Source organism: Macrotis lagotis, chromosome 4 (genome assembly GCF_037893015.1).
Source record: "Macrotis lagotis isolate mMagLag1 chromosome 4, bilby.v1.9.chrom.fasta, whole genome shotgun sequence".
NCBI lineage: Eukaryota > Metazoa > Chordata > Mammalia > Peramelemorphia > Peramelidae > Macrotis > Macrotis lagotis.
This window is the reverse complement of record NC_133661.1, coordinates 36,574,896-36,599,379: the sequence shown is the minus strand read 5'-3', so window position 1 is coordinate 36,599,379 and position 24,484 is coordinate 36,574,896. Positions and strand designations below refer to the sequence as shown.

Here is a 24,484-nt window from a genome sequence, read left to right as displayed (position 1 = left end):
CTTTGTCTTATTTGGTCCTGGAGGCAATAGGGAGCCACTGGAGTTTACCAAAGCAGGGTGGAGTGAGAGTGGAGAGTATGTATGACATGTCAAACCTATGTCTTAAGAAAATCCCTTGGCAGCTTACTGGTTCTCTTGCTGTTACTGCAGAATGTGATGAGGACCTGGACTAACTAGCTGTGTTAGTGGAGTGATGTCTTGAAGTAGAAACAACAAGATTGGACAACAAGTTGACTGTGTGGGATCGTTAGAGTGAGGACTCCAAGACAGCCCCAAGGTTGTGAGCTTGGTGGTGGTGGTAGTAGCAAGAACTGGGAAAGGGCGGTGGCCAGAGGGAAGAGTTGGTGATTGGATATTGGAGCTCAGGAGAGAAGCTGAGACGTGGTAATATTGTCTTAAAGATGCTTGGAAGATGGCAGTTTTAAAAATCTCAAGGCTGTATTGGCTAAATAGAGTGTGTGTACCACCACCACCCCCGCCCCGCCCAGTATATTTTAGAAACTGCATTAAGGACTTTTGCTTCCCAGGAATATCAACAGAAGTTATTGGGTAGAAGTTAGCTATTGTGTATTCCAAAATGGACCCAGAAAGTTAGTAGAATAAAGAACAGCATAGTATTAGAAAGACAACTGACTCCAGGCGATTTGGATTTTAATCCTGGCCCTACCACTAACCCACAGGAGGACTTCAGACAAGTACAAAATCAGGGGTTGGACTATGATAGGTTAAGGACCTCTTTTGGCACTAAAATTCTGGGATTATATATTCCAAGCAATACACTCAAGTGCCTGCTGAGTGTCAGGTCTGAAGATACAAAGATTAAAGTGAAACTTTCCCCTCAAGGAGCTCATTTTCTAATAGGAAAAGCAACATGTATAAATTTAAGTTTAGACATAGTATATTCAGAATGATCCAAGAACATTTGGAGAAGTGCACTTGCATTTCAACTCAGGAAATTCCAGTACATCTAATAGTTTGTGAGCAAAAAATGTGATAATTTGTAGCACTAAAAGTTTGTTTTTAGTGTAAACCAGTGATCTTAGGATTTGGATTTTTTGCCCTTATCTTTACAAAGGAAAACAATGAAAACAAATCATCATTTTTGTTTTTATCTTAAAATAGTTGATAGAAATATTCAAATTTTTGTGTGGGGAGTATAAGGAGCTGCTTAGTATAAGATCTTTAGATATCTTTACTTCATCTTGGAAAAAGAATTTAAAATTGACCTTGAACTAAAAACTGCCATTGTAGGTATCTATATTGGCAGTTTTAAGTGGTTGGTTGAGAGTCTCTTTATACTTAACTTCTATTACTGATCAGATTGGTTCAGCTAAGTTATCACAGATCTTTAAACACTTCTCTGTCAGCCTATTGCTGTCTCTGAATTTACTCTTGTGCATGTAAACAGGTTTTTTTTTAAAAGGAATCAACAGCATACAAAAGCCTTCCTTACCCACTTTTTAACTTTTTCAAAGGGTGATAGGGTAATAACATTACCAATAGTTTTTATCTTAGAAATTTGTCTTAAGAGACATATCTTTTCCTAGCTAAAATTTGTAGCTAGCTTCAATAACTTAGCCACAAGTCATCCTCCACCCAACAACACAAAATGATATTTCTGTCCCTAGTTTGGGACTTTCTAATGGATAGTTTATTTGTTTTAATCTGTAGAGAATTTCATTCTTTTTTTATTTCTAGAGTAAAGATCAATTTTCAGAATTCTGAATATTGCTCATTGTTAAAAATTGTGTACACCATGACACTTGATCCTTACAACCCTCTCAGATAGAACAAGTATTATCACCCCCTTTTTATAGACGGGGAATCTAATGCTCTAAGATTATGTGCTTTGCACAGGACCAACCTGAGGAGGGAGGACCTCCTTACTTTTACTGAGCAGGTTATACTAGAAGAAAATTAGGAGTACACAGGGCCATGGAATTCAGAGTGGAAAATACTATGTAGGAGAAAAGAGGTGGTCCACAGGGAGGTCAAGGGGGAATGAGTAGCAGCTAAGAGACTATCTGCCATCTTAGAGCAGTTTCAGTCATAGAGTGATCAGGAGCCAGATTAAAAAGTGTTGAAAAGTGAGTGAGAGGTGATTAAGTAGAGATAAAAAGTACAGTCAACTTTTCCTAAGAGTTTTGTGGTACAAAAGGAGAGATATAGAATGAAAACTTGATGGTATGTCAGGATCAGATGATGTAAAGGGGCTCCAGGATTCTGCCAAGATTTTAAAGGTAAGAGGAAGAAGAAGCTAAGTGGATAGAGCATTGGCTCTGGAGTCAGGAGTCAGGAGGATCTAAGTTCAAATCTGGACTCAGACCCTTAATAATTGCCTAGATGTGTGACCTTGGGCAAGTCACTTAACCCATTGCCTTAACTAAAAGATTTTTAAAAATTAAAAAAAGAAAGAAGTTTGAGAAACTTTGAAATTGTAGGATGAAGTGTTTTTTTGTTATGTTACTGTTTTTTGTTATATTATTGACAATTCTTTCTCCTATTTCTCCTCCCACCTGTCTGAATGGTACTTCTGGGGACTCTTGCTAGATCTTCATCTAAGTCCTGCTCATCAATCAGAAGCATCCTACAGTGCTCCTACCTGACCACTCTTCATTTCTTCTTCCATACTATTTCATTTAGTGATCTCACCAGTTCCCATGGATTCAGTTATCATCTCTGTGCTAAATGATTCCCACATGTTTTTATCCCAACGTCTATAGATGATCCATAGACATCTTAAATTCAGTATTCCAAAATTTAATGTACTACCTTTCTCTTTTGCTCCATCTTCTTCCTCATTTAACTTACATTTCCATCTTCCTAGTCGCCCATGTTCATATCCTCAGGCCATACTAGACTTCTTTCTCCCCCTTCATCCTCCGCTTCATCCCAGTCTGTTGCCAAGTCTTGTCAGTTCTGCCTTATGACATCTCGGATATATAAGCCCAAATCACTCTGGCTCTCCTCCCTTGGCCAACAGTGGGGTTTCAGGTTAAGCCCACTTGGTCATTGTTAGGACCTGATGGTTTTAAGAGTGAATGTAAATAGCAGTTAAATAGCAGTTGTTTCTCTTTTGTTCAGAAACCCTGAGGACCTCCCCTTCAGATTAATTTTTTTGACTATGCAAAAAAGCTCTTTTCACTTCTTTTTTAATCTGACTTAATAACTGAGAAATCCTGATAGTCTTGCCCTCCCAGCTTAATTTTTTTTGAAAGTGATCATTCTTGGCTTCTTTATCTCATCTCTCTCTTCTTACCTAACCTTAATCATTGAATGGACATCTCCACAGTCAAAATGAAACCTGGGAATGGTCTAACTTTAATAGGCCAGTCTCCCCCTGCATCCAGGGCCAACTCCAGTTGTCTAGATCCAGATGGAGAAAGTGAAGCTAGTGACTGCACAGTTCCCCTCTTCCTTCCACTCCCATTATTTAAATCCAATTCACTTGTATGTTATGGCATTACTATTCTTTTTTTCCTTTTTTTTTTAAAATAAATATTTTATTTATAATTTATTTATTTTCCAATTATATGCAGTAGTAGTTCCTAACTATCATTTTTTGGTAATATTTTGAATTTTACAATTTTCCCCCCAACCTCCCCCCCGAAGGCAATCTGATAATCTTTACATTGTTTCCAATGGCATCACCCATCCTCATGTGTCATGATCTTCTTTGAGAATGAAAGATAGACAACAGCTGTATACGTGGTTTTCTCCTACTATACTGATGTGGGATCTCATCACTTCATGTCTGAACAACTGTAACACTTTTCCGCCTGTCCCTACTTCAGGTCTCTCTCCACCTTAATCCATCACCCACTTGCTATCAGATTGTTTTTTTCTACAGTGCAGATCTGACCATGTCACCCCTACCCCTAATCAATGAACTCCACTGGTTCCTTTTCACCTCCAGCATCTGTGTAGAATAGAGTTATATCATATATAATAGTAGAGATTCTTCAAGACAGAATCCAAGAACAGGGCCATGTTTTCAGCTCTCTATACACAATTGGGAAAAAAAATCGAGACATAATTAACAAACTAGGTAAATTAAAGATACATCCTACCCCAAGGAAGCAAATTTGACCTTCAGATTTTGTGGGATGAAACTAATGCTTAGAAAATTATTTTGGAAGACTATATTCAAAAAAGAATTAAAAAGAGGAGGGGGGACAGAGGAATACTGTAAGGAGATGACTTCATGTGAAGAGACCCAGCAAGCAAGGAGGAGGGTAAAGATAGTGGAAGAAGGAAGGGAAACATGTTGTCAACAGTGTGAAGGACTGTTCAGATGGAAGAGCTGAGGAAAGCACTCACAAACTGCCAGGAATTAGGGGATTTCACTTATCTGAACCTCTGGTAGAGAAATCTCTTATTCAGAACAGAGCAACTAAATAATTTCTTGACTTGCCTGAAAAGATGAAGGAACAAAGCCTGGATCCAGTTTTCACTAAATAGGAGAAATTAGATTGTTGGGCTGGAAGTTATGTGATCCATAGGGTATCTTATAATTTATGGTTGAGAAGGAGGGAAACCTGGTATATTCTGACAGGTGTTTTGGGATAGCAGATTTCAGAATTTTCAAAAAAGAAGGATAGATTCCCATTGAATCAAATTTTTATAATAGTCACCCTGGGAAATTAAGATCAGGTGAGAGAGGTGATACAGGGCTTTAAATGAGGTAAGATTCCTGGCAAGGAAGCTTCCATGAGGAATGCAGACCAGCAACTGTTCTACAAACACAAATATTTTGCTCTATCAAAGAGTTTGTATATGATCATGTGAACTTCTGCTTAGTTTGGTTTTTTATGTTTACATTAAATTTAACAACCTATAATGAAATTGTCTTCTATCATATCCCCATTCTGAACCTTTGCATTTTCTTTTGTGATTTTGAAATGTTTTGTTGATATTAATTTTTAATCTCTTACTACCCACTAACTTGCTGCCCTCCCCCAACTCCATCAGTAAGTAAAGTCAAACAAAAGAAATCAATACAGTTGGTCAAGTTTAGGAATGTCCATCTTATTCTTCAATGCTAGTCTATCTCTCTGCTACTAGATACAACTTGAAAGTCTTGGAAAGTGCCTGGAGAATGGAGAGGTTTTTGATCTGCTCAGGGTCACAGGAACAGTGTCAGGAGTCAAACTCCTGTGTTTTCTTATCACTTCCAGCATCAAAGCCTCTAACAATCTGACCCCTTCTTATCTTTCCCATATTCTTCTTATACCTTAATCTCCCTTGCTTCTCCCTTATCCTGTTGGACTCTGAAATTCAGTTACTTTGGTCTCTTTACTGTCCTCAAATAAGACACTCCATTTTTATTCTGGAGGCATTTACTCTGCTTGTCAGACCTGGATGCTCTTCCTCTTCATTTTCACCTCCTGGCTTCCCTGGTTTTCTTCTTGAACCAGCTAAAATCCCCCCTTCTGCAAGAAGTCTTACTCATTTTCCCTTAGTTTCAGTGCTTTATTGCTATTGATTATTTTTCATTTATTCTATATGAAGCTTGTTTGTACAAAATTGTTTGTATGTATGTTGTCTCCCTCATCCTTCTGTGAGCTCCTGGAGAGTAGAGACTGTCTTTTACCTTTATATCCCTGTGCTTAACATAGTAACTAGAGTATAGTAGACTTGATTCCATACAAATAAGTCTTTGTTTTCCAGACATTTAAGAACTGAAATTACATTTGTTAATAATGGCTTTTTTTAAAGCACCCTGAGAGAGAATTTCTACAGTGTTCTTATAGTTTGATCGAGTTTATTTAGTTTTATTAAGATGAACTAATATTTTGGGTTTTTTTAAATGCTAGTAAAGCCAGTTAGACATGATTTGTAGTCAGGTGAACTTACCTTCTTGGGTAGCACCAGTTATGGAAACTATCGAAGATCTTTTTATAGTTGAATGCTTGCTAGGTTCTGCTTAGCTTAAAGAGAAGGTGAGAAAGTTGTTAAAGGTCTGCTATCCTAACTGTATTTGACTAGTCTTAAGGTTAACTTCAAAGCTAGCTACTCCTTCTGAGCTTTGAGTGATTCTTAAATGTTTTCTTAAACTATAATGCTAAGATGCTTTTAACAGTATACAGTGTTTTAAAATTTGATTTAATAAATCCTATTTAAAGCAGTTCTTGAATCAGTAAAAAGAAGTCTTTGCATTGATTCAGTTGTATCTAGACTTTTGAAAACATGTTTTTACATTTAATCCTTTCTTGGTCTGAGAAAGCTTTATATTATTTAAGTTTACTCACTACGTTACTTTCATTTTATCTTTCAGGAAGCAGGAAACAGCCGTAGAAGTTGGAGTAATTATCAAACTATTGCAGGCAGAATTTTACCAAGCCGACAAGCTTAAAATTTATCAAGTAACTAGACTGATTGCTCAGGGGAACAATTCACAGAGAAGATTAAAAACTGAACAATGACTCAGCTAAGCATTTACATCACATTTTTTGGAGCCTATCTGCTCATCATTTTTTACGTTCAAGGTAAGCCCATTCTCATATAAATAATCTTTTCTCCCTTTTTGGTAGTAAAATAATGAAATCAAATTAATTGTGATCTATTTCATTTTAAAATCTTGTATGCTGCAGAAAAAACTTACTTCCTCTTACTGTACCAAGTTACTTTTCAGCATAAGCCATTGTTAGAAAACTGGTTCTTAAGGCAATAAAATGCATAAAGCAGAACTGAGGTAAAGAAGTTTTTTTGGGTCTTATCTATGACTTGAATAATAAAATATTTTTGCTAGCAAAACTCCTGTACTAAGATGTAAGAGATCAAAGAATAAATACAAATATTGTGAAAAATATTATCTTTTTTAATAAAGATACTTTTCAAATTGTGTTAAAGCCTGAAGTGTATTGCTATAGTCAGAACACTATAGTGTCTTAATTTGCCAGATTTTAAAGGCCATATGTAAGTTTTGCTGTTTATTATGTGTTTAAAGTTTTCAAATAGAAAGTAGTGAGTAGCCCATTTGGTTTTGCACATTATTTCCTGATTTTATTTAGGATATATTTAAATTCATGATAAGATTTAAAACCAAAAAGAATTCTTTATTTCATAAAAAAAAATTTTATACAGAACTTGTATTTTATCTTTACTCTCTTTAGTAGGCTACTCAGCAATAAAAAGTTGCTTTTTTCCTAAGTTGTGCTGAGTGTTGAGGTTTAATGTTTCATTAACAAGTTAACCCTACAGTTTTCCATTAAAATAATATTGAATGGTACCCATGAATATATATTTACTTTATAGTCTTTGATATATAATTTACTCATTAACTTAAAATACAAAACGATCCTAAAAATATCCTTTTAAAAAAGTAAGATTGTATAATATGTAAATTCTTTCATTAAACAATTTGGAATATGAATCTTGGCCTTCCTATAAACCAAAAATGTTATAGTTGATAGTGAGATTCATTGTCACATTTTTCTCCTTTCTCCCCAAACATTTACCATCCTGACATTTTAAAAATAAATCCCTGTAAATCATACAGGAAACACCACCTTATAGTTGCCAGTTTCCCCAGTATTCCCTTTTCTACCTTCCAAAAAGCCATAACATAAATCATATTTTTTTAAAGAAGAAAAAGGAAAAAATCAGCATGTCTAATCAAAAAACAAAAAAAAAGTCTTAAATATGTGTATTGTACAACATTTGTGGGCCTTCTGGGAGAATCTTTTAATATCTTTTGTTTCAGGGCATGCTTGTTCTTTATAGTTTTGCACCATTCAGCTTTGATATTTTTATGGTTATTCTTTCTGTTTACATTGCTGTAACCATTGTGTATATTGTTTTCTTGGCTCTATTTACTTCTCTTTTTCATTATTTGTTCATGAAAAATCTTTCCATCCTTTTCTGTATTCATCATATTTCTTATTTCCTATAGTACAGCAATCTATTTTGCTTACATAACACAATCTGTTTGGTCATTTCCCAGTTGATGGGCATCGACTTTGTTATCACAAAAAGTACTGCTATAAACATGTTGGTGTCTCTGAGTCTGACTCTATTTTTAATCTGTTAGCCTGTGATTAAACTGATACTTGGTCATCAAAATTCATAATAGAAAAGTCCAGTAAGAATCAACCTTTCTTGATAACCTAAATAAGCACATTATTCCTTTTCTTTTTGAAAAATCTGTTATGAAATTTCTATTTGATCAATAGTTTGGAATTGGATCAGGTCAAAGCTTCTGTGATTCTCAGAGTTGGGATTGGACCCTTAAGTAGCACTGTGCTTCCAGACTGCATGAAATGGGAAACCCAGTCTAAGAACATTTTTTCATTATGCCTCATAAATTCTGGTCATCTGAATAATTTTAACTATGCCATGTGCTAACTTTTGTAACTAAACTTCTTTTTTTCACCAGGTAAGAAAACATGCAGACTTTATTTGGGTTATAAAATAGATAAAGCTTGGGTTTTACAACAGTATCCCATGTATTAAACTACTTAGTAACTGATTGAATATATAGATCACATCATTTGAAAATTCAGAGAAAATTTTGAAAATGATTCAGATAGTTTTTTTCTTTAAGAAATATATTAGGGACTACCCCCAAGTTTAAACATATTGTACCAAATCTGCCATCAGCCATGAAAACTGTTCTGTGTAGTGAACTATCTGTACTGAAACCACCAGAAATAGAAAATTTGGATGAAGACCTTGGTGGCATGACAGGATAGGAGAAAAACGAGATGTTGAGCCCCCATGGGAAGAAAGCCTTCTCTGCTCCGATCATTGTTTAGCAACTGAAGATTTAAGTGACCTTCATGATCTTAAATTATCTAGAAATCACCAGTGGAGTTTCTTGCCACAGTGTTTCAGTATATGTTCAGAAATGAAGTTTCTCTTGAACATCATTAAGTTTGAAAATATTTTGGCATATCTGGGTGGATCTGTACTTAAAAATTTTATTTATTTTGAGTTTTCAATTTTCCCCAATCTTATCCCCCCCCCCCCAGAAGGCAATTTGCCAGTATTTACTTTGTTTCCATGGTATACATTGATCCAAATTGAAAGTGAAGAGAGAGAAATCACTTCTTTAAGGAAGAAACAAAGTAAGAGATAGCAAGATGAGACAATAAGATATCAGTTTTTTTTCTAAATTAAAGGTAATAGTCCTTGGTCTTTGTTCAAACTCCACAGTTCTTTCTCTGGATACAGATGGTATTCTCCATCACAGATACCCCCAAATTGTCCCTGATTGTTGCACTGATGGGATGAGCGAGTCCAACAAAGTTGATCATCGCCCCCATGTTGCCGTTAGGGTGTACAGTGTTCTAGTTCTACTCATCTTGCTCAGTATCAGTTCATACAAATCCTTCTAGGCTTCCCTGAATTCCCATCCCTCCTGGTTTGTAATAGAACAATAGTGTTCTATGACATACATATACCACAGTTTGCTAAGCCATTCCCCAATTGAAGGACATTTATTTGATTTCCAATTCTTTGCCACCACAAACAGGGCTGCTATGAATATTTTTGTACAAGTGATGTTTTTACCCTTTTTCATCATGTCTTCAGGGTATAGACCCAGTAGTGGTATTGCTGGATCAAAGGGTATGCACATTTTTGTTGCCCTTTGGGCGTAGTTCCAAATTGCTCTTCAGAAAGTTTGGATGAGTTCACAGCTCCACCAACAATTATATTAGTGTCCCAGATTTCCCACAACCTTTCCAACAATGATCATTATCCTTTCTGGTCATATTGGTCAGTCTGAGAGGTGTCAGGTGGTACCTCAGAGAAGTTTTAATTTGCATTTCTCTAATAAGTAATGATTTAGAACAATTTTTCATATGACTATGGATTGCTTTGATATCCTCATCTGTAAATTGCCTTGCATATCCTTTGGCCATTTGTCAATTGGGGAATGACTTTTTTTTTAAATTTGACTCAGTTCTCTGTATATTTTAGAAATGAGTCCTTTGTCAGAAACATTAGTTGTAAAGATTGTTTCCCAGTTTACTACATTTCTTTTGATCTTGGTTACAGTGGTTTTGTCTGTGCAAAAGCTTTTTAATTTAATGTAATCATAATTATCTAGTTTGTTTTTGGTGATGTTCTCTATCTCTTCTTTAGTCATAAACTGTTTCCCTTTCCATAGATCTGACTGGTAAACTATTCCTGATCTCCTAGCTTGCTTATAATATTGTTTTTTATGTCTAAATCCTGTATCCATTTGGATCTTATCTTGGTGAAGGGTGTGAGGTGTTGGTCTAATCTAAGTTTCTTCCATAGTAACTTCAATTTTCCCAGCAGTTTTTATCAAAGAGATTTTATCCTAATAGCTGGACTCTTTGGGCTTATCAAACAGCAGATTACTGTAATCATTTCCTGCTGTTGCACCTAGTCTATTCCACTGGTCCATCTGGGTGGATCTGAAAGTGTTTTTTTTAACCAATATACCTTTGGACTACCCAATAAATGATAAATGAATAAAGCTACTGCTTTATTTATGAATGGATCTACATATTGAAGAAAAAAGTGACTTCAAAGGGAAGAAATTATTTCAGGTAACAAAAATGTGGTAAGCCAATGACTGACTACACCTGGATGAGTTTTATTACCATTGCGTATTAAGTTTCATTATGAAAACTTTCTCCAGGTGATAGTTGGAAATGGTACAGTCCTCATCTCTGAAATGGTACAACCACTATGTGTAAAACAAATTTCCATGAATGAGACTGAAATCAGAGGAAATTGATGAAAGGTTTGAAGATGGTGAGGTTCCCCAGATGCTGCCTTTTAGAGATGACATTTTGCTGCCTTTTTTAGTTTTTTTTCAAGGCAATGGGGATTAAGTGGTTTGCCCAAGGCCACACAGCTAGGTAATTATTAAGTGTCTGAGGCTGGATTTGAACTCAGGTACTCCTGACTTCAAGGCCAGTGCTTTATCCACTGCGCCACCTAGCCGCCCCTGACATTTTGCTGCTTTCATTAAATTCTAGAATACTACAGAATCTTACTAATTTTTAATCTTATTTTGTTTTTACATTTTCATCTCCAGCTGTATCCTTCTTTTGTTGTTCTCTTTAAGCCATCCCCCAAAAGATATTAGATATTAAAGATATTAAAAAGAACAAAATATCATTTGAATAAAGCTAGTCAATTCATTGATCATTTCTGACAGTCCATAGTTTTTGCAAAGAAGGGAAGATCATGCCTTTTCTGAGACTTCTAAGTGAAATCTGCAACTTGAAAGAATTCAACCTAACAAAATCATTCAAAAGAGTAGATGAGAAGAAAGTCTTGTGTCCAAATGCATTTGAATGGACCTACCAATGATCCAGTGATCAGTCTTTTTTTTTTTTTTGGTAATGTTGCATGACTGTAAATAATAATAACCAATATTCTTTAATTCTTGCTACATGCTAATCCCTGTGCAAGGGGAAGTGACATTGAGGAGTTGAGGATGACACCTGGGTTTCATGCTGGGTGGGTGGGGGAATAGGAAGGGGGGAGAAGAGTATTGAGAAGGACTCATACTTTTGACAGCAATAGGGAAGACAAGAAAAAAGGTTTGGGTAAAAGAATTAGTTTAGTTTTGGATATATTGATTTAAGATGTTTGTGGGTCATCAAGGTATCTAGGAAGTTAAAGATGGAAAACTGGAGGTCAGGAGAGAGTTTAGGGCTAGACAAGCAAATATGAGAGAGTCTTCTGTCTAAAGATGGTAATGGAATGGGAACTGGGAGAAAATGGGGAGTTGTCACTAAGTTATCAAGTCTGATATCAAATCTCATTTGCACTATTCTCCACTTCCACCTTGGTGCATGCCCGATCATCTCATGCCTGGAGTCTGACTACAGTCTGCTGGAGGGTTTCTGTGCCTCAGATCTTTCCCTGCTTGAATCTATCATCCAATCAACTGTCAAATTGCTCTCTCTAAAGTGCAGATCTGATCCTCCCTCCCTGCCTTTCTCTCACTCTCACTCTCAGACACACACACATGCAGACACCCTAATCAGAAAACTCTAATGCTCTATTACCTCTAGTATCAAATAGAAAATTTTGTTTGACTTTTAAAGCCCTTGATAACCTGGCCCCCTTCCAGTCTTCTTATACCTTACTTTGCTCCACATCCATTGACCCTGGACTCCTCGCTGATTCTCTTACAAGACAGTCTAATTTTCTTCCTCTGGGCATTTTCACTGGCTAGCCTCCAGGTCTGGAATACCTTTTCTCCTCATCTCTGTCTCCTAACTTCCATGGCTTCCTTCAGATTTTAATTAGAGCTCTGTATTCTGCAAGAAGCCCTCCCCCCTCCCATAATCTTAGTGCTTTCCCTGACATTATCTACAGTTTGTCCTGTGTATATTTTTTTAATTATTAGCTACTAATTAATACATAGTAATTTTCATATTCTCTCCTCCCCTTAGACTGGGTAGCTCCTTGAGAACAGGAATTGTTTTTTGCCTTTTTTTTGTATTCCTATCATTTAAAACTGTGTCTGGCACATATAAATTTAATAAGTGCTGGCTGATAGTCTGATGAATTTGCCTATAGTTACCCAATAGCAACGGTGGATTTTGAACCTAAGCTTCTCCAGGCCTAGCACTTTTATTTCTGTTCTACACTCACTCCACATTCACTTTACAAAGAAATAAAAATTGGGGGGTAATCTAGAAAGTTCTATATTAAGCATCAGCGGACTGTACAATATTGCCTTGCACAAAAATAACTTGCACAAAAGCCAACAAAAGATATCATCTACAGCACGTTTAAAAGGAGTTGTACCAGTCTCGAAGTGAGAGAGAGAGAGAGAGAGAGAGAGAGAGAGAGATGTAATGGTGCTGACCTTTCACCCTTGGAATGGGGTGCAGACCTCGAATTTGAATGCTAGTGTGTTGAGCAGATGGATTGTGGAGGATGAAGGGGAGAGTATAGACAGGAGTATGGGGAAGGTGTAGAGAGGTTGCAGGCTGCATTTCTGGGGGAGTACCAGCATGTTGAGATCATGCTTGCCTGCATGGATAGAGGGAGTTTCCTGCACCACAACTTACAATTCTGGAATACCAGATTCACATTTATTGGTAGTTATAACTCAGTTTGGGGTTTTTCCCACCGAAAAAGCTTCCATCAGTGCTTGTCAGCAGTTGTGTTGTAGTCCTAGTCTGAGTTTCCTCATGCACTGAGTGAATGAGCTGTCCAGGGCCGCACATCTGCACCCGAGATCTGTCTGAGACTTGTTTCCTGTGCCTTATACTAGGTTGTGCTATAAACTCTTCCTACTATTAAAAGGTTACATTTTTTGGGGGGGGGTGTTTGTTTTTAGAGGCATTTGGGGGTAAGTGATTTGCCAGGGTCACACAGTTAGTAAGTGTGTGAGGCCGAATTTGAGCCCAAGTCCTCCTGAATTCAGGCCTGGGGCTCTACCCACTATTGCCACCTGGCTGCCCCCAAAAGGTTATATTTTGATTGATACTCTATGTGAGATCTTTGTCTTGGAATCTAATAGTCATACTTGTAGAAGAGTTGAATATTTTTGATATTCTGCTCTAAATGAAATCAAACGATAGAAGCAAATTGGTGCCAAATAGAATGATGGCCCATAGATTCAACCCATGTCTAGATACTTGAGGAATTCAATACCTATGTTGATATCTGCCTGAACATCTCACCTTGCCTGCCCTGAACCTTCTCTTCACTTTGGCCACAGAGAGGTGGATCTGAGATCCGGTCATCATCCACTCTGCCTACATTTACAATCCCAAACTCTGAGCTTCCTTTCTGTTTTCTCCTCAGGAATATCAGACATGCTTCAATTTCTGGATGTCAGATTCTTTTAAATTCAATTTAGCAATTTTTGGTGATTTTTTTGGGGGGGCGGAATCATCCCTGTGGCGTGGCCAAATTTCCTTTCCCCGATGAAATAGTGCAGTCATTTTAGTTCAAAGACCTTTGAATTTTTTTTTTTTTATAGCTTTTGCAAGGCAGTGGTGCTAAGTGATTTGCCCAAGGTAACACACCTAGGTAATTATTATGTGTCTGATTTGAACTCAGGTCCTTCTGACTCCAGGGCCGGTGCTCTATCTACTATGCCACCTAACTGGCCCTGACTTTTTAATTCTTAATCTAAAAATAAATGAGTGACTTATTTTTCTAGTTAAGGATGGAAGGCAGTGTTTGACTATGGGCTATGTTCCACTCCACCTTTACACTTTTATTCTTAAGCATGATTGGGGCAGTTAGGTGGCTCAGTGGATAGAGCACCAGTCCTAGGGACTGGAGGACAGGAGTTGGAATTCGGCCTCAGATACTTGACTTTTACTGTGTGTGACCTTGGGCAAGTCACTTCATCCTGATTGTGTTGCATCCAGAGCCACCTCCAGTTGTCCTGATTCATATCTGGCCACTGCTCCCAGATGGCACTAGAGGAGAAAGTGAAGAGGGTAACATAGCACAATCCTCCCTCACTTAAATCCAATTCACATGCATCACCTCCCTGATGTTGAGGTCCTCTTCCAGGACAAAGGACAAACCTCATCATTAGCATGACTTGTAATCTCCTCTATCAAATCCTCCTTCCCCCAGTTAACTGGGGGTGGGGACTTGACAGTAAATTGGCAAAGCTGGGCAAAACATTGATCATGATCAGGCATTCATTTCTCAGTCTGTATTTAAGTTCTCTTAATTCTTCTGTCTGGCAATGGATATCTTGCTTTATTATCTCTGGAGTCATAGTAGCTAAGTTCATTGATAATATTTTTTAAGTCTTTCAAAATTATTTTTCATAAAAATGTTGTGAATTGATTACATTGTTTTCCTAGTTCTACTTCATTGCACATTATTATGCAAATCGAATCAGTTTTTTTTGAATCTGTCCCCATTGTTGGTTCATATATAGCAATAATATTCCATTATCTTGATGTACCATAGTTTGTTTTAACCATTTTCCAAATTATGGGCAAACTCTTGATTTTTTTTTTTTACTACAACAAGAAGTACCAATTCAAATAAATGAATCCTTTCCTTCTTTCTATTTTATTTGCCTTAAATATCTGATAATATTGTGACTGTTGGGGTATTATAACAAATTACTTTCCAGAATAGTTGGCCCAATTCTTAGCTCCACCAGAAGTGCATTAGTGTTTCTGTGCTCCCAAGCCACTCACACAATTATCATTTAACCTATATTGTCATATTTGCCAATTTTATGACTATTTAGTAAAAGGTAAGTTTATTTAATTTGAATTTCTCTTAATAGTACTTTGTAACATTTTTATATGACTATTAATAACTTTCTTTTTCTCTGAGAAACCTTTCATATCTTATGACCATTTGTCTGTAGGAGAATGACTTTTGTTATTATAAATGTGAATCAGTTCTTCATATATCTTAAGTTATGAAGCATCTATCAAAGAAAATTTGCTACAAAGAGTTTTCCCTGTGAATTGTTTCACTTCTAATTTTAACTGAATTGATACAGTGGATAGAATATCAAACCTGGAATCAGGAAGACCAAAACTCAAATTCTGTCTCCGACAAAACCTTTGTGAACCTGAACAAGACACTTAGCCTGTGTCTTTCTCACAGTTTCATCAGGTATAAAATGGGAATAATAATAATAATAATGATAATAATTAATAATAATAATAACGAACAACTACCTAATAATAGTTACCAAGTCTGAAATATATAGAAATTATATAGAAACTATAGAAACACTAGTTATCATTATTGTTGCTGTCCTTAATGATCAAACTGACTGTTAGCTTCAGTGATCTTTCCTAGCCCTGGCCAAAGTTGTGAAGAACATCTTTCTCCCTTGATCCTTTAGCCCCCCCCCCCCATATGTCCTTTTCTAGCTTTTTTCATTTAGAGTAGAACTTATATGATATGAGATATCCGTCTACACCTAATTTCTGGTAAACAGCTTTTTAGTTTTTCCAGTTGTTTTTGTTGAGTAGTGAGTCTTTATTGGAGTAGTTGGGGTCTTTGGCTTTATTTAACATGTTATTACTATGCCATCTTCATGTCACATACTTTCTGTTTCATTAATCATCTTTTCTGTTTTTCACTCAGTAACTAATAGTTTTGATAATTACTGCTTTGTAGCATAGTTTAAGCTCTATTATTTCAGAGCCACCTTTTTAATCACTTTTTTCTTTATTTCCCCTTGAGAATCTTCCTCCAAATGAGCCCCCTCTCCCCAATTTTATACAATAGCCTTTTTGGTAGTTTGATTGGAATGGCACTGAAAAAGTGAATTGAGGTAATATTGCCATTTTTATTGTATTTCTATGGCTCATACATGAGTAATGAACATCTCTCTAGTTATTTGCCTTTATTTCTCTAAAGAGAGCTTTGTAATTGTAATCATATAATTCCTACATCTCTCGGTAGTTATATTCTCAAATTGTTTAGACATTTTGTATATATGTGAGATGGAACTTTTCTTTTATCTCTTTTTTCTGGGTTTTGTTGGTAGAATACAGAATGACTAATGATTTATATGAATTTAATTTATGTTCTGCTACTTTGCTATAAGGTTTGTTTCAATTAATTTTCTGATTGTCTCTGGGGTTGCTTAAATGAATCATCCTAGCCTCTGCTTAAAGAATTCATATTGTTTCCCCTTTGCAGATACTTAATTTATTTTACTTGCTTTACTGCAATGGTTAACATTTAGAGAACCTCTATAAAATACTAAAGGTGGCAGTTAACATTCTTGTTCTATTCTGATATTATTGTACAGAACTGAACATTTCTCCATTACAGATAATGCTTTCTCTTGATTTATTTGGGCATTATTTACTTATCACATTAATGATGTCTGTTTATTTCTCTCCTCTTTAATGCATCTAACATGATTGTTGTATTTTGACTATAGCTTTTTCTGCATTTATTGATATAATTGTATCATTTTGGTTTTGTTATTAATGTCCTATTCATAGTTTTCTTAATACTGACTTAATCTCCCATTCCTGAAAAAAATCCAAACTAACCATACTGTATAATCTTTGTGATAGACAGCTTTAATTTTTAAAAGTAGATACCAAATTTGTTAGTGACAGAAATGCCTTTCCTGAATTTCCTCATCTGCGTACTTTTAAAATCCTTATAGATGCTTTTCCCTCCTTTTTTCTCTTCAGTCACTACCCATAAACTCCTCTCCTCTCTCATAGAAACTTTCCATTGTAACAAGTGCAGCAAAATATTTTAAGCATTGGCCATATCTGAATTTCATGTCTTATTGTGGATATTTGACATTAACACCTCTGACTAGAGGTGGGCAGCAGCCTGTGTCTGCATCAGTCTTTAGACATTATGATTTTGGCATTGAGTGGCATTTTTACTCTTTCAAGGTTTCTTCTTTTTACATTTATTATTGTGATTATCCTGTAAATTTTTTTGTTCTTCTTTTACTTAAGCATCGTTTTCAGGTTTCTCTGATATTATCATTTTTATCATTTTTTAAAGGTTTTTTGCAAGGCTAATGGGGTTAAGTGGCTTGCCCAAGGCCACATAGCTAGGTAATTATTAAGTGTCTGAGGCAGGATTTGAACTCAGGTACTCCTGACTCCAGGGCCGGTGCCCTATCTACTGCACCATCTAGCCACTCCTATCATTTCTTAAGGTCCAGTAATATTCCATTTCATTCATCTGCTTCAGTTTATTCACCTTCCTCCACTTGTTGGGCACCCACTTTGATTCCAAGTCATTACTACAACAAATAGTACTATGTTAAGTATTTTTGTATATGTGGGTCTATGATTCTGCTTTAAATCCCTGTTATTACCATCTATTCAATAGTATAAGCAAAAATGACTAAATTCTTTCATTTAGGCTATGTTATAGTTAAATTCATTGTAGTATATGAAATCTATTTATAGCACTTTCATTTCCTCTTTGTCCCCAAATCTTCAAATGTGTGAAAGACTCAGACCTGAGGGAATGATTCTGGTCATTTTATATGCTTCAGGGCATCTCTGAAGCAATTGGTCTCTGCTGTTATGATAGTCAGACATAATACCAAAGGGAATAGTGTGTTTTTAATTTAAAACTTTTCTGTAAGAAAACTTTTTATCAATAGACCATCAAATAGATATCCAGTGATAACATTCAATTACTAATAAACTGGTCTTGTACAATGAAATACACCAGATAAAATAGATGGTTAGTTCCTGTACTCTCACAGTTCCTTTATTTTAATAAATTGACTCCCAAGTAAGATGCTTAGCTGTCATTAATCCACACCCAGATATAATAGTGGAGTCTTTAAAAAATACCATGTGATTAATTTAGTAGCCCAATCTACTCACTCCTCTTCCTGATTCTGGTCTTGAGGACACCACTGTCTCTCTGGTCACTTGGGTTCTCAACAGTGGGGGCTTCCTGAATCCTTTACTCTTCTTCATACTCCACCCCCGCCTTTACCAGGCCCCCTCCCCCATCCCACCCCATCTAATCAGTTGCTGTGTCTTACTGATTTTTCCTCTACAACATCTAGCATCTGCTCACTTCTCTTTACTCGCTTGGCTATACCCGGCAGGTCTCCTTTAAGTTATTGCAGGACTGCTAATTGGTGTCTCTGCCTCCTGGCCTTCTCTCTCCAGACCAGTCTCCGGCACATCTGGTGAGCTGGTATTCCTAATACACAACTCTGAACCAGGTCACTTTGTTGCTTAAGTCGTTCCAGCATTCCTTTGTTAACCTCCGGAATAAAATCCAAACCTTCTATCTGGATTCAAAGCTCATCACAAAAGCTTTAAGGAAATACAGAAATACACACACACACACACACACACACACACACACACACTTACACATAGATGTAAATTTGTGTGTATATGATAGCAGTAACTGTCAAAGCTTTAACTAATTAATCCAGATAAGTTATTTGTCTCAGTCTCTATAATGATTATCTTTAGATTCTTCTGGACTCTGTATTATGTTATGTATATAGTGCTCTAGTGAAGCCAAATAAATCTTTTGGAGGAAAGTTCCCATTAACAGCATGTAGATTTTTTTTTTTTTAGTGGCTTGAAAAGGCTCGCTCTCAAACCATACAGTGTTTTATATTATTCTGAGGACATTTGAAAATATTTATGTATGCATAACAATTCAAGTGATTTTTTTTTAGAGTGCTTAGAAGTCTCCTCTGTGTTAATATGCAGGGCAAAATCCAGACAGTCGATTCCTCCATGGCACAGAAATGAAGTCAGACCAAACTCAAAAGAAGCCAGAAAATGGGGTCACTTTGGCGCCAGAGGACACTCTGCCCTTTCTGAAGTGCCACTGCTCGGGCCACTGCCCGGATGATGCCATCAACAACACCTGCATGTGAGTGGGGGCACACCCTGGCTCCTGAGCACAGGGCCTTAGGCCTCCCCACCAAAAGGAGGCAGAGCCTGAACTCACGGAGCCTCAGTCGGCATGGATGGGGACACAGAGGAAGTGTCCCCCCCCCCGGGGCGACAGGACTGATGGGGCAGAGGCCGGTGCTCCTCCTGTTTTAAAAAGAGAGAAAGAAAAAAAGCCCACCCGGCCCAGCCCCACCCCCCAGCGGCCCTGCTTGTGGGGGAGGGAGGATGGTAGAGGGCAGCTGAGAAGGCGGGCCTTCTTACCAGCCTGGTTCCTCACTGAGGCCTCGGAATGTGGCCAGGGGTCGGATCCCAGGCTTGGCCTGCGCGCCCCCTGGTGGCTCTAGGAGTCCGTTCCTTGGCAGCCTCCTCCCTTCTCCCCCTCTTTTTCCTCCTGTTCCCCCCTCCTCCCTTTCCCTTCCCCTCCTCCTTCCTCTCCCCCTCCCCTCTTTTTCATCCTCTCATTCCACCCTTTCCTCCCTCCTCACTCTCCCCCTCACCCACAGGCCTGTGAAGGCTTCCAGGGGCGGTCTCCCTCCTGCTTCTCAGTCAGCCTGTGTTCTCTCTAACTGGGTCTTCTGCACTGAACATCCTCTCATAGACATTGGGGCTGGTCAAGGCCGTCTGAGCCTCCAAGGACCCGGCTGTCCTGGGCTGGTGGGGAGGTGGGGTGGCTCTGCTCTCCAGGTTGGAAGCCCCTGCCTGGTCCATTCAGGACACAGGGTGCCCAGGGTTGGGTCTCGCTGAAGTCCAGATGGAGGAGGTCATTTTGAAAGGGAGTCTTTGCATTTCTTTCAGAACCAACGGTCATTGCTTTGCTATCATAGAAGAAGATGATCAAGGAGAAACAACACTAGCTTCAGGCTGTATGAAGTATGAAGGTTCAGATTTTCAGTGCAAGGTAAGATCTGACTTGGGACCTGTGAGGTCCCATTGTTCAGTGAACTGCCACCTTGGAACCAGTGATGAGAGTCAGTTCTGAATGCTGCAGCCTTAGTTTGCTCATCTGTAAAATGTGTCCAAATCCATTGGTTTCTAAAATTCCTTCAAGTTCATCATTTAATTAAATATCTTTTATTTTGAATCTTTTTTTGTAAGATATTGGGGTTAAGTGACTTGCCCAAGGTCACCAGCTAAGTAAGACTGGATTTGACCAGTGCGCTATCCACTACAGCTACCTAACCCTAATTAAATGTTGTATGGAAGAATGGGCTATATTGCAATTTGTGATTATATGTGTGTGTATGTATGTGTGTATATATATATATATATATATATACACACACACACATATATATACATATATTGTTATTTATTTTTAATATTATGATTCCATAATTTTTCATAATTTTAACAATTATTGTTCACATGTATTTTGTGAGATCAGTCATCATGGTTTACTTTTATAGATTTGAAAACTAAGTAACAGAAATGGTTTGCTTAATGTCACACAGAGACTAAGGGAATTTGAAATTGAGAATGTAGAGCTCCAGTAACCTCCATTCACCATTTAGACCTCTGAACCATATCCTCTATTTGGGATGAAAAGTCAGATGAACTTCTTTAGTCAGTAGAAGCAAAACAAAAATGTTTCACATTAGTGCTGTAATGACTACCTCTTCATTGAGAATGCTTGTGTCTTGAGACACTGCTCCCCCCTCCCCCCCCCCGTAAAAGTCATTTAATATCTTAGAAAGTGTTGGTTTTTAGGGCAGCCATCTTCTACGCTGTTTTTAAGGCTCAGAATTTCAGAATATTGAAGTTTATAGATAAGCCAAATACAAATTTAGGCCACACTTACTTGGTTGATTGCTAGAGGAGAAGAGGTGACACAGAAGAGCTGTGAAGTTTTAGTGATGAGAACTGAGAAGCCAGTCAACAAAAGTCCTTGGGTTCTAAACCCAAAATTTTATCAATGAGATTTTTTTCCCCTGAAATTTCCTTCAGAAATGGAGGTCTGTTGAAGGAGGACTTCATCCTGAGCCTCAATTACATAACAGAATAAACTTGAGTGAAATCTTTCCTTCTCAAAGTCATTGTGTCTAGGTTATTGTTTCTCTCTCCACAGCATCACTCACTCAAGCACTTCTTGAGAACAGCCTGTTGCCTTCTCCTTGAGCTTGAAATGCTCCTCCTGTTTCCCCTCTAGTTCTTGACCTCTGTGGTTTCTTCCAAAACTCAGTTGAAATGACTTTGCCTTCTGCAAAAGAACATCTAGATCTCTCAGGCTATGTTGTCTTCTCAAAGGTCACCTTCCTTCTCATCTCTGTGTATCTTATATGTACTTTGAAATCTGTTGACTGGCTACTTCTCCCTCTGCCTTCCCATATGAAACTCTATTCTTCATCCTCACTCTAATCTCCAGTCCCTTGACCCTCCAGTACTGTCCTAGGCCATCATTCCTTTACAAGCCACTAGTCACTTCTCCCCTCTTGATTCCCTAACAAACCAGTTTGATTCCCTGGAGCCCCCTTATATCATTGATTGCACCCTGCTAAACCTCAATCTTAGATTGCTTCCACCTTTTGCTGACTTTGTCGCTATTCATATAACTGCTGAATGAAAATGAAGAGAATTAAGTGACTCTTCTGATTTGGTCCTCTTACAAATTTAGGTTATATAACCTCATCTGAACCCTTACTGTTGCTAGAAAATCCTTCTACATTTCCCTCTCCCATTGACTCTTCCAGTCCTTTTTATCATTCCTTAAACCTCCCAGAGCTCCCCTTCCCCAGCTCTTATCTGAGAACCTTGTCTCATACTTTACAGAAACAAATTGAGGCTTTTTCTCACTTTTTCATCTTGTCTTTTAGATGCCGTTGGCACCTGTCTCCTTCTGAGAAAGTTATTCCTTACTGTGATCAACCCCTCTTTGTTCAAGCAATCCCATGTCATCCCATTTCTTTCAACAGATTGCCCTTTCTTTTACTTTTTTCTTTCTTTTTCCTCTCTATTGGTTCCTTTCCTAATGCCTGCAGACATTCCCATATCCTCCCTATATGAAAGAAATGTTTCACTTGATTCTTCCGTCCCTGCTAATTATCATCCAGTTTCTGTTCTGCCTTTGAAAGTAAATTTCTCAAAAAGCTCATCTACAATAGGTGCCTCTACTTTCTCTCTTCTCATTACAGTCTCATCTCCATCTTCTTCTTCATCCCACCAAAACTGTTCTCTCCAAAGTTGTTAATAATCTCTTAGCTGCCAATCTAGTGGCCTTTTCTCAGTCTTTGTTCTCCTTAACCTCTGTAGCCTTTACAATGATCACTCTCTCCTCTTTGATATCTCTTCTCTCTAGGTTTTTCAGGACACTACTATCTCCTAGTTCTTCTCCTGCCCTTCTGACCTCACCTTCTCTGTCTTCTTTGTTCATTCCTCATCTAGGTCCCCTCTAACTGAGATTCTGTTCTAAATCCTTTTTTCTCTATACCACTTCTTTGGTCATCACATCTTCCATGGATTTAGTTATCATTTATGTTCTGATGATTCTATACTAATGATAACACTGTCTCAGTCTCTCTGCTGATCAACAGTTTCTCATTTCCAGCTGCCTTTCAAACATCTCAAACTGGATTCTAGTTGACCTTTTTTTTAGGTTTTTGCAAGGCAAATGGGGTTAAGTGACTTGCCCAAGACCACACAGCTAGGTAATTATTAAGTGTCTGAGGCTGGATTTGAACTCAGGTACTCCTGACTCCAGGGCCGATGGTCTATCCACCGTACCACCTAGCTGCCCCTTCAGTTGACATCTTAAGGGGCAGCTTTGGTGGTGCACTGGATAGAGCCCTGATCCTGGAGTCAGGAGGACAGGAGTTTGAATTCAGCCTTAGACACCTGACATAAGCTATGTGACCTTGGGCAAGTCACTTAACCCCGATTGCCTCTCCTCCAGTGCATTTCTAATCATCCTGATTCACATGTGACCGCTTTACCTCAAAGTTGACCATAACATCAGGGGAGGTGATGGCATCTCTGTTAGTATATGTTTGCTTGTTGTTTCCTTCAACGAACTGTGTGCTCTTTGAGGGCTGGGACTATGGTCTTTGTGTTCCAGGGCTTAGTGCTCTGTCTGGTCCATCAGTCTGCATCTGGTAAACACTGACTTGGTTCCACAGCCCTGTACTAAGCAGGGGGCTTACTAGGAAAGACAGAAGAGGGGCTCCAGCCTAATGGAGGAGTCTGTGCGGATCAGCTGTGCCCAGGATCCATTGGAATGAACTAGAGATGGAGGAGGGCTTGGGAAAGGCCCTTAATCTCACTATATTTGTATGCAGTACTCTTATCAAGATCTCTAGAGGGCAAAGAGAGGATCCTATCCTAGTGTTTCCTGAGCTACAACTAAATTTTCCTTCTCTGCCATGCACTCTAATGTTTGTGTTGAGCACAGTTCTTGGTTTAAAATAATTGCTTAATTTATATGTTCATTTATTGGTAAATATATTTCCAGAACTGGTACAGTGTTAAAGTCTATGGAATGTGTTATCTTCTTAACATGTTAAAACATTGATTTTTTTCACTTTTCCTCTCCAGGATTCTCCAAAAGCCCAGCTACGGAGGACAATTGAATGTTGCCGAACCAATTTGTGTAACCAGTATTTGCAGCCTACACTACCGCCTGTTGTTATAGGTAGGTTAATTGACTATAGAAGGAGTAGAGTCTAAAGGTTTTTAATTGAAATGCTATATGCAGTGCCTTTTGTTAATAATAGATGAAATACTCTTTATCATTGTGCCACATATTTGAAGCCCAGTATATTTACTACATTTAAAAGTACTAGCAGATTTACCAAATGATCAACTTTTACATTTTCTCAACATTCCCTCAAACCTAGGACAGACCTTTCAATGTTACCAGATTAATTCATCCATAGATGTTTGGGCTATTGAGTTGAATTTTTTTTTCCTTTGTTCACTAAGAAAACTTTGTATACAGGTCCAGTTTTTATTCACTATCATCTATATTCACTTTCATCTGCTGTGAAAGAAGAATTAAACTACAGACTACCTAGTTCAATGCACTGATCTCTCAGCAGATAGACCAATTTTCAATGTCCTTTTGTTTTTAAATACATTTCAAAAGAACTATCAGAAACCAGGGGGGAAGGAAACATGAGACTATTAGCATCAATCTTTGTTTTTCTTAAATTGTCACTGTGTCAAAATCAGATGCT

At 37.7% G+C, this 24,484-nt stretch overlaps 1 protein-coding gene across 2 annotated transcripts in view; it reads left to right on the top strand.

The window, feature by feature from the left end:
* Positions 1-24,484, top strand: part of BMPR1A (bone morphogenetic protein receptor type 1A) — a 119,893-nt gene that overhangs the window by 79,783 nt on the left and 15,626 nt on the right. For both annotated transcript variants that reach the window (XM_074232544.1, XM_074232545.1), the window contains 4 exons: positions 6,278-6,488; positions 19,131-19,296; positions 20,115-20,217; positions 23,844-23,940. In XM_074232544.1, coding sequence (XP_074088645.1) covers positions 6,422-6,488; positions 19,131-19,296; positions 20,115-20,217; positions 23,844-23,940 — 433 coding nt within the window. In that variant the 5' untranslated portion in view covers positions 6,278-6,421. The remainder of the gene's footprint in view (positions 1-6,277; positions 6,489-19,130; positions 19,297-20,114; positions 20,218-23,843; positions 23,941-24,484) is intronic.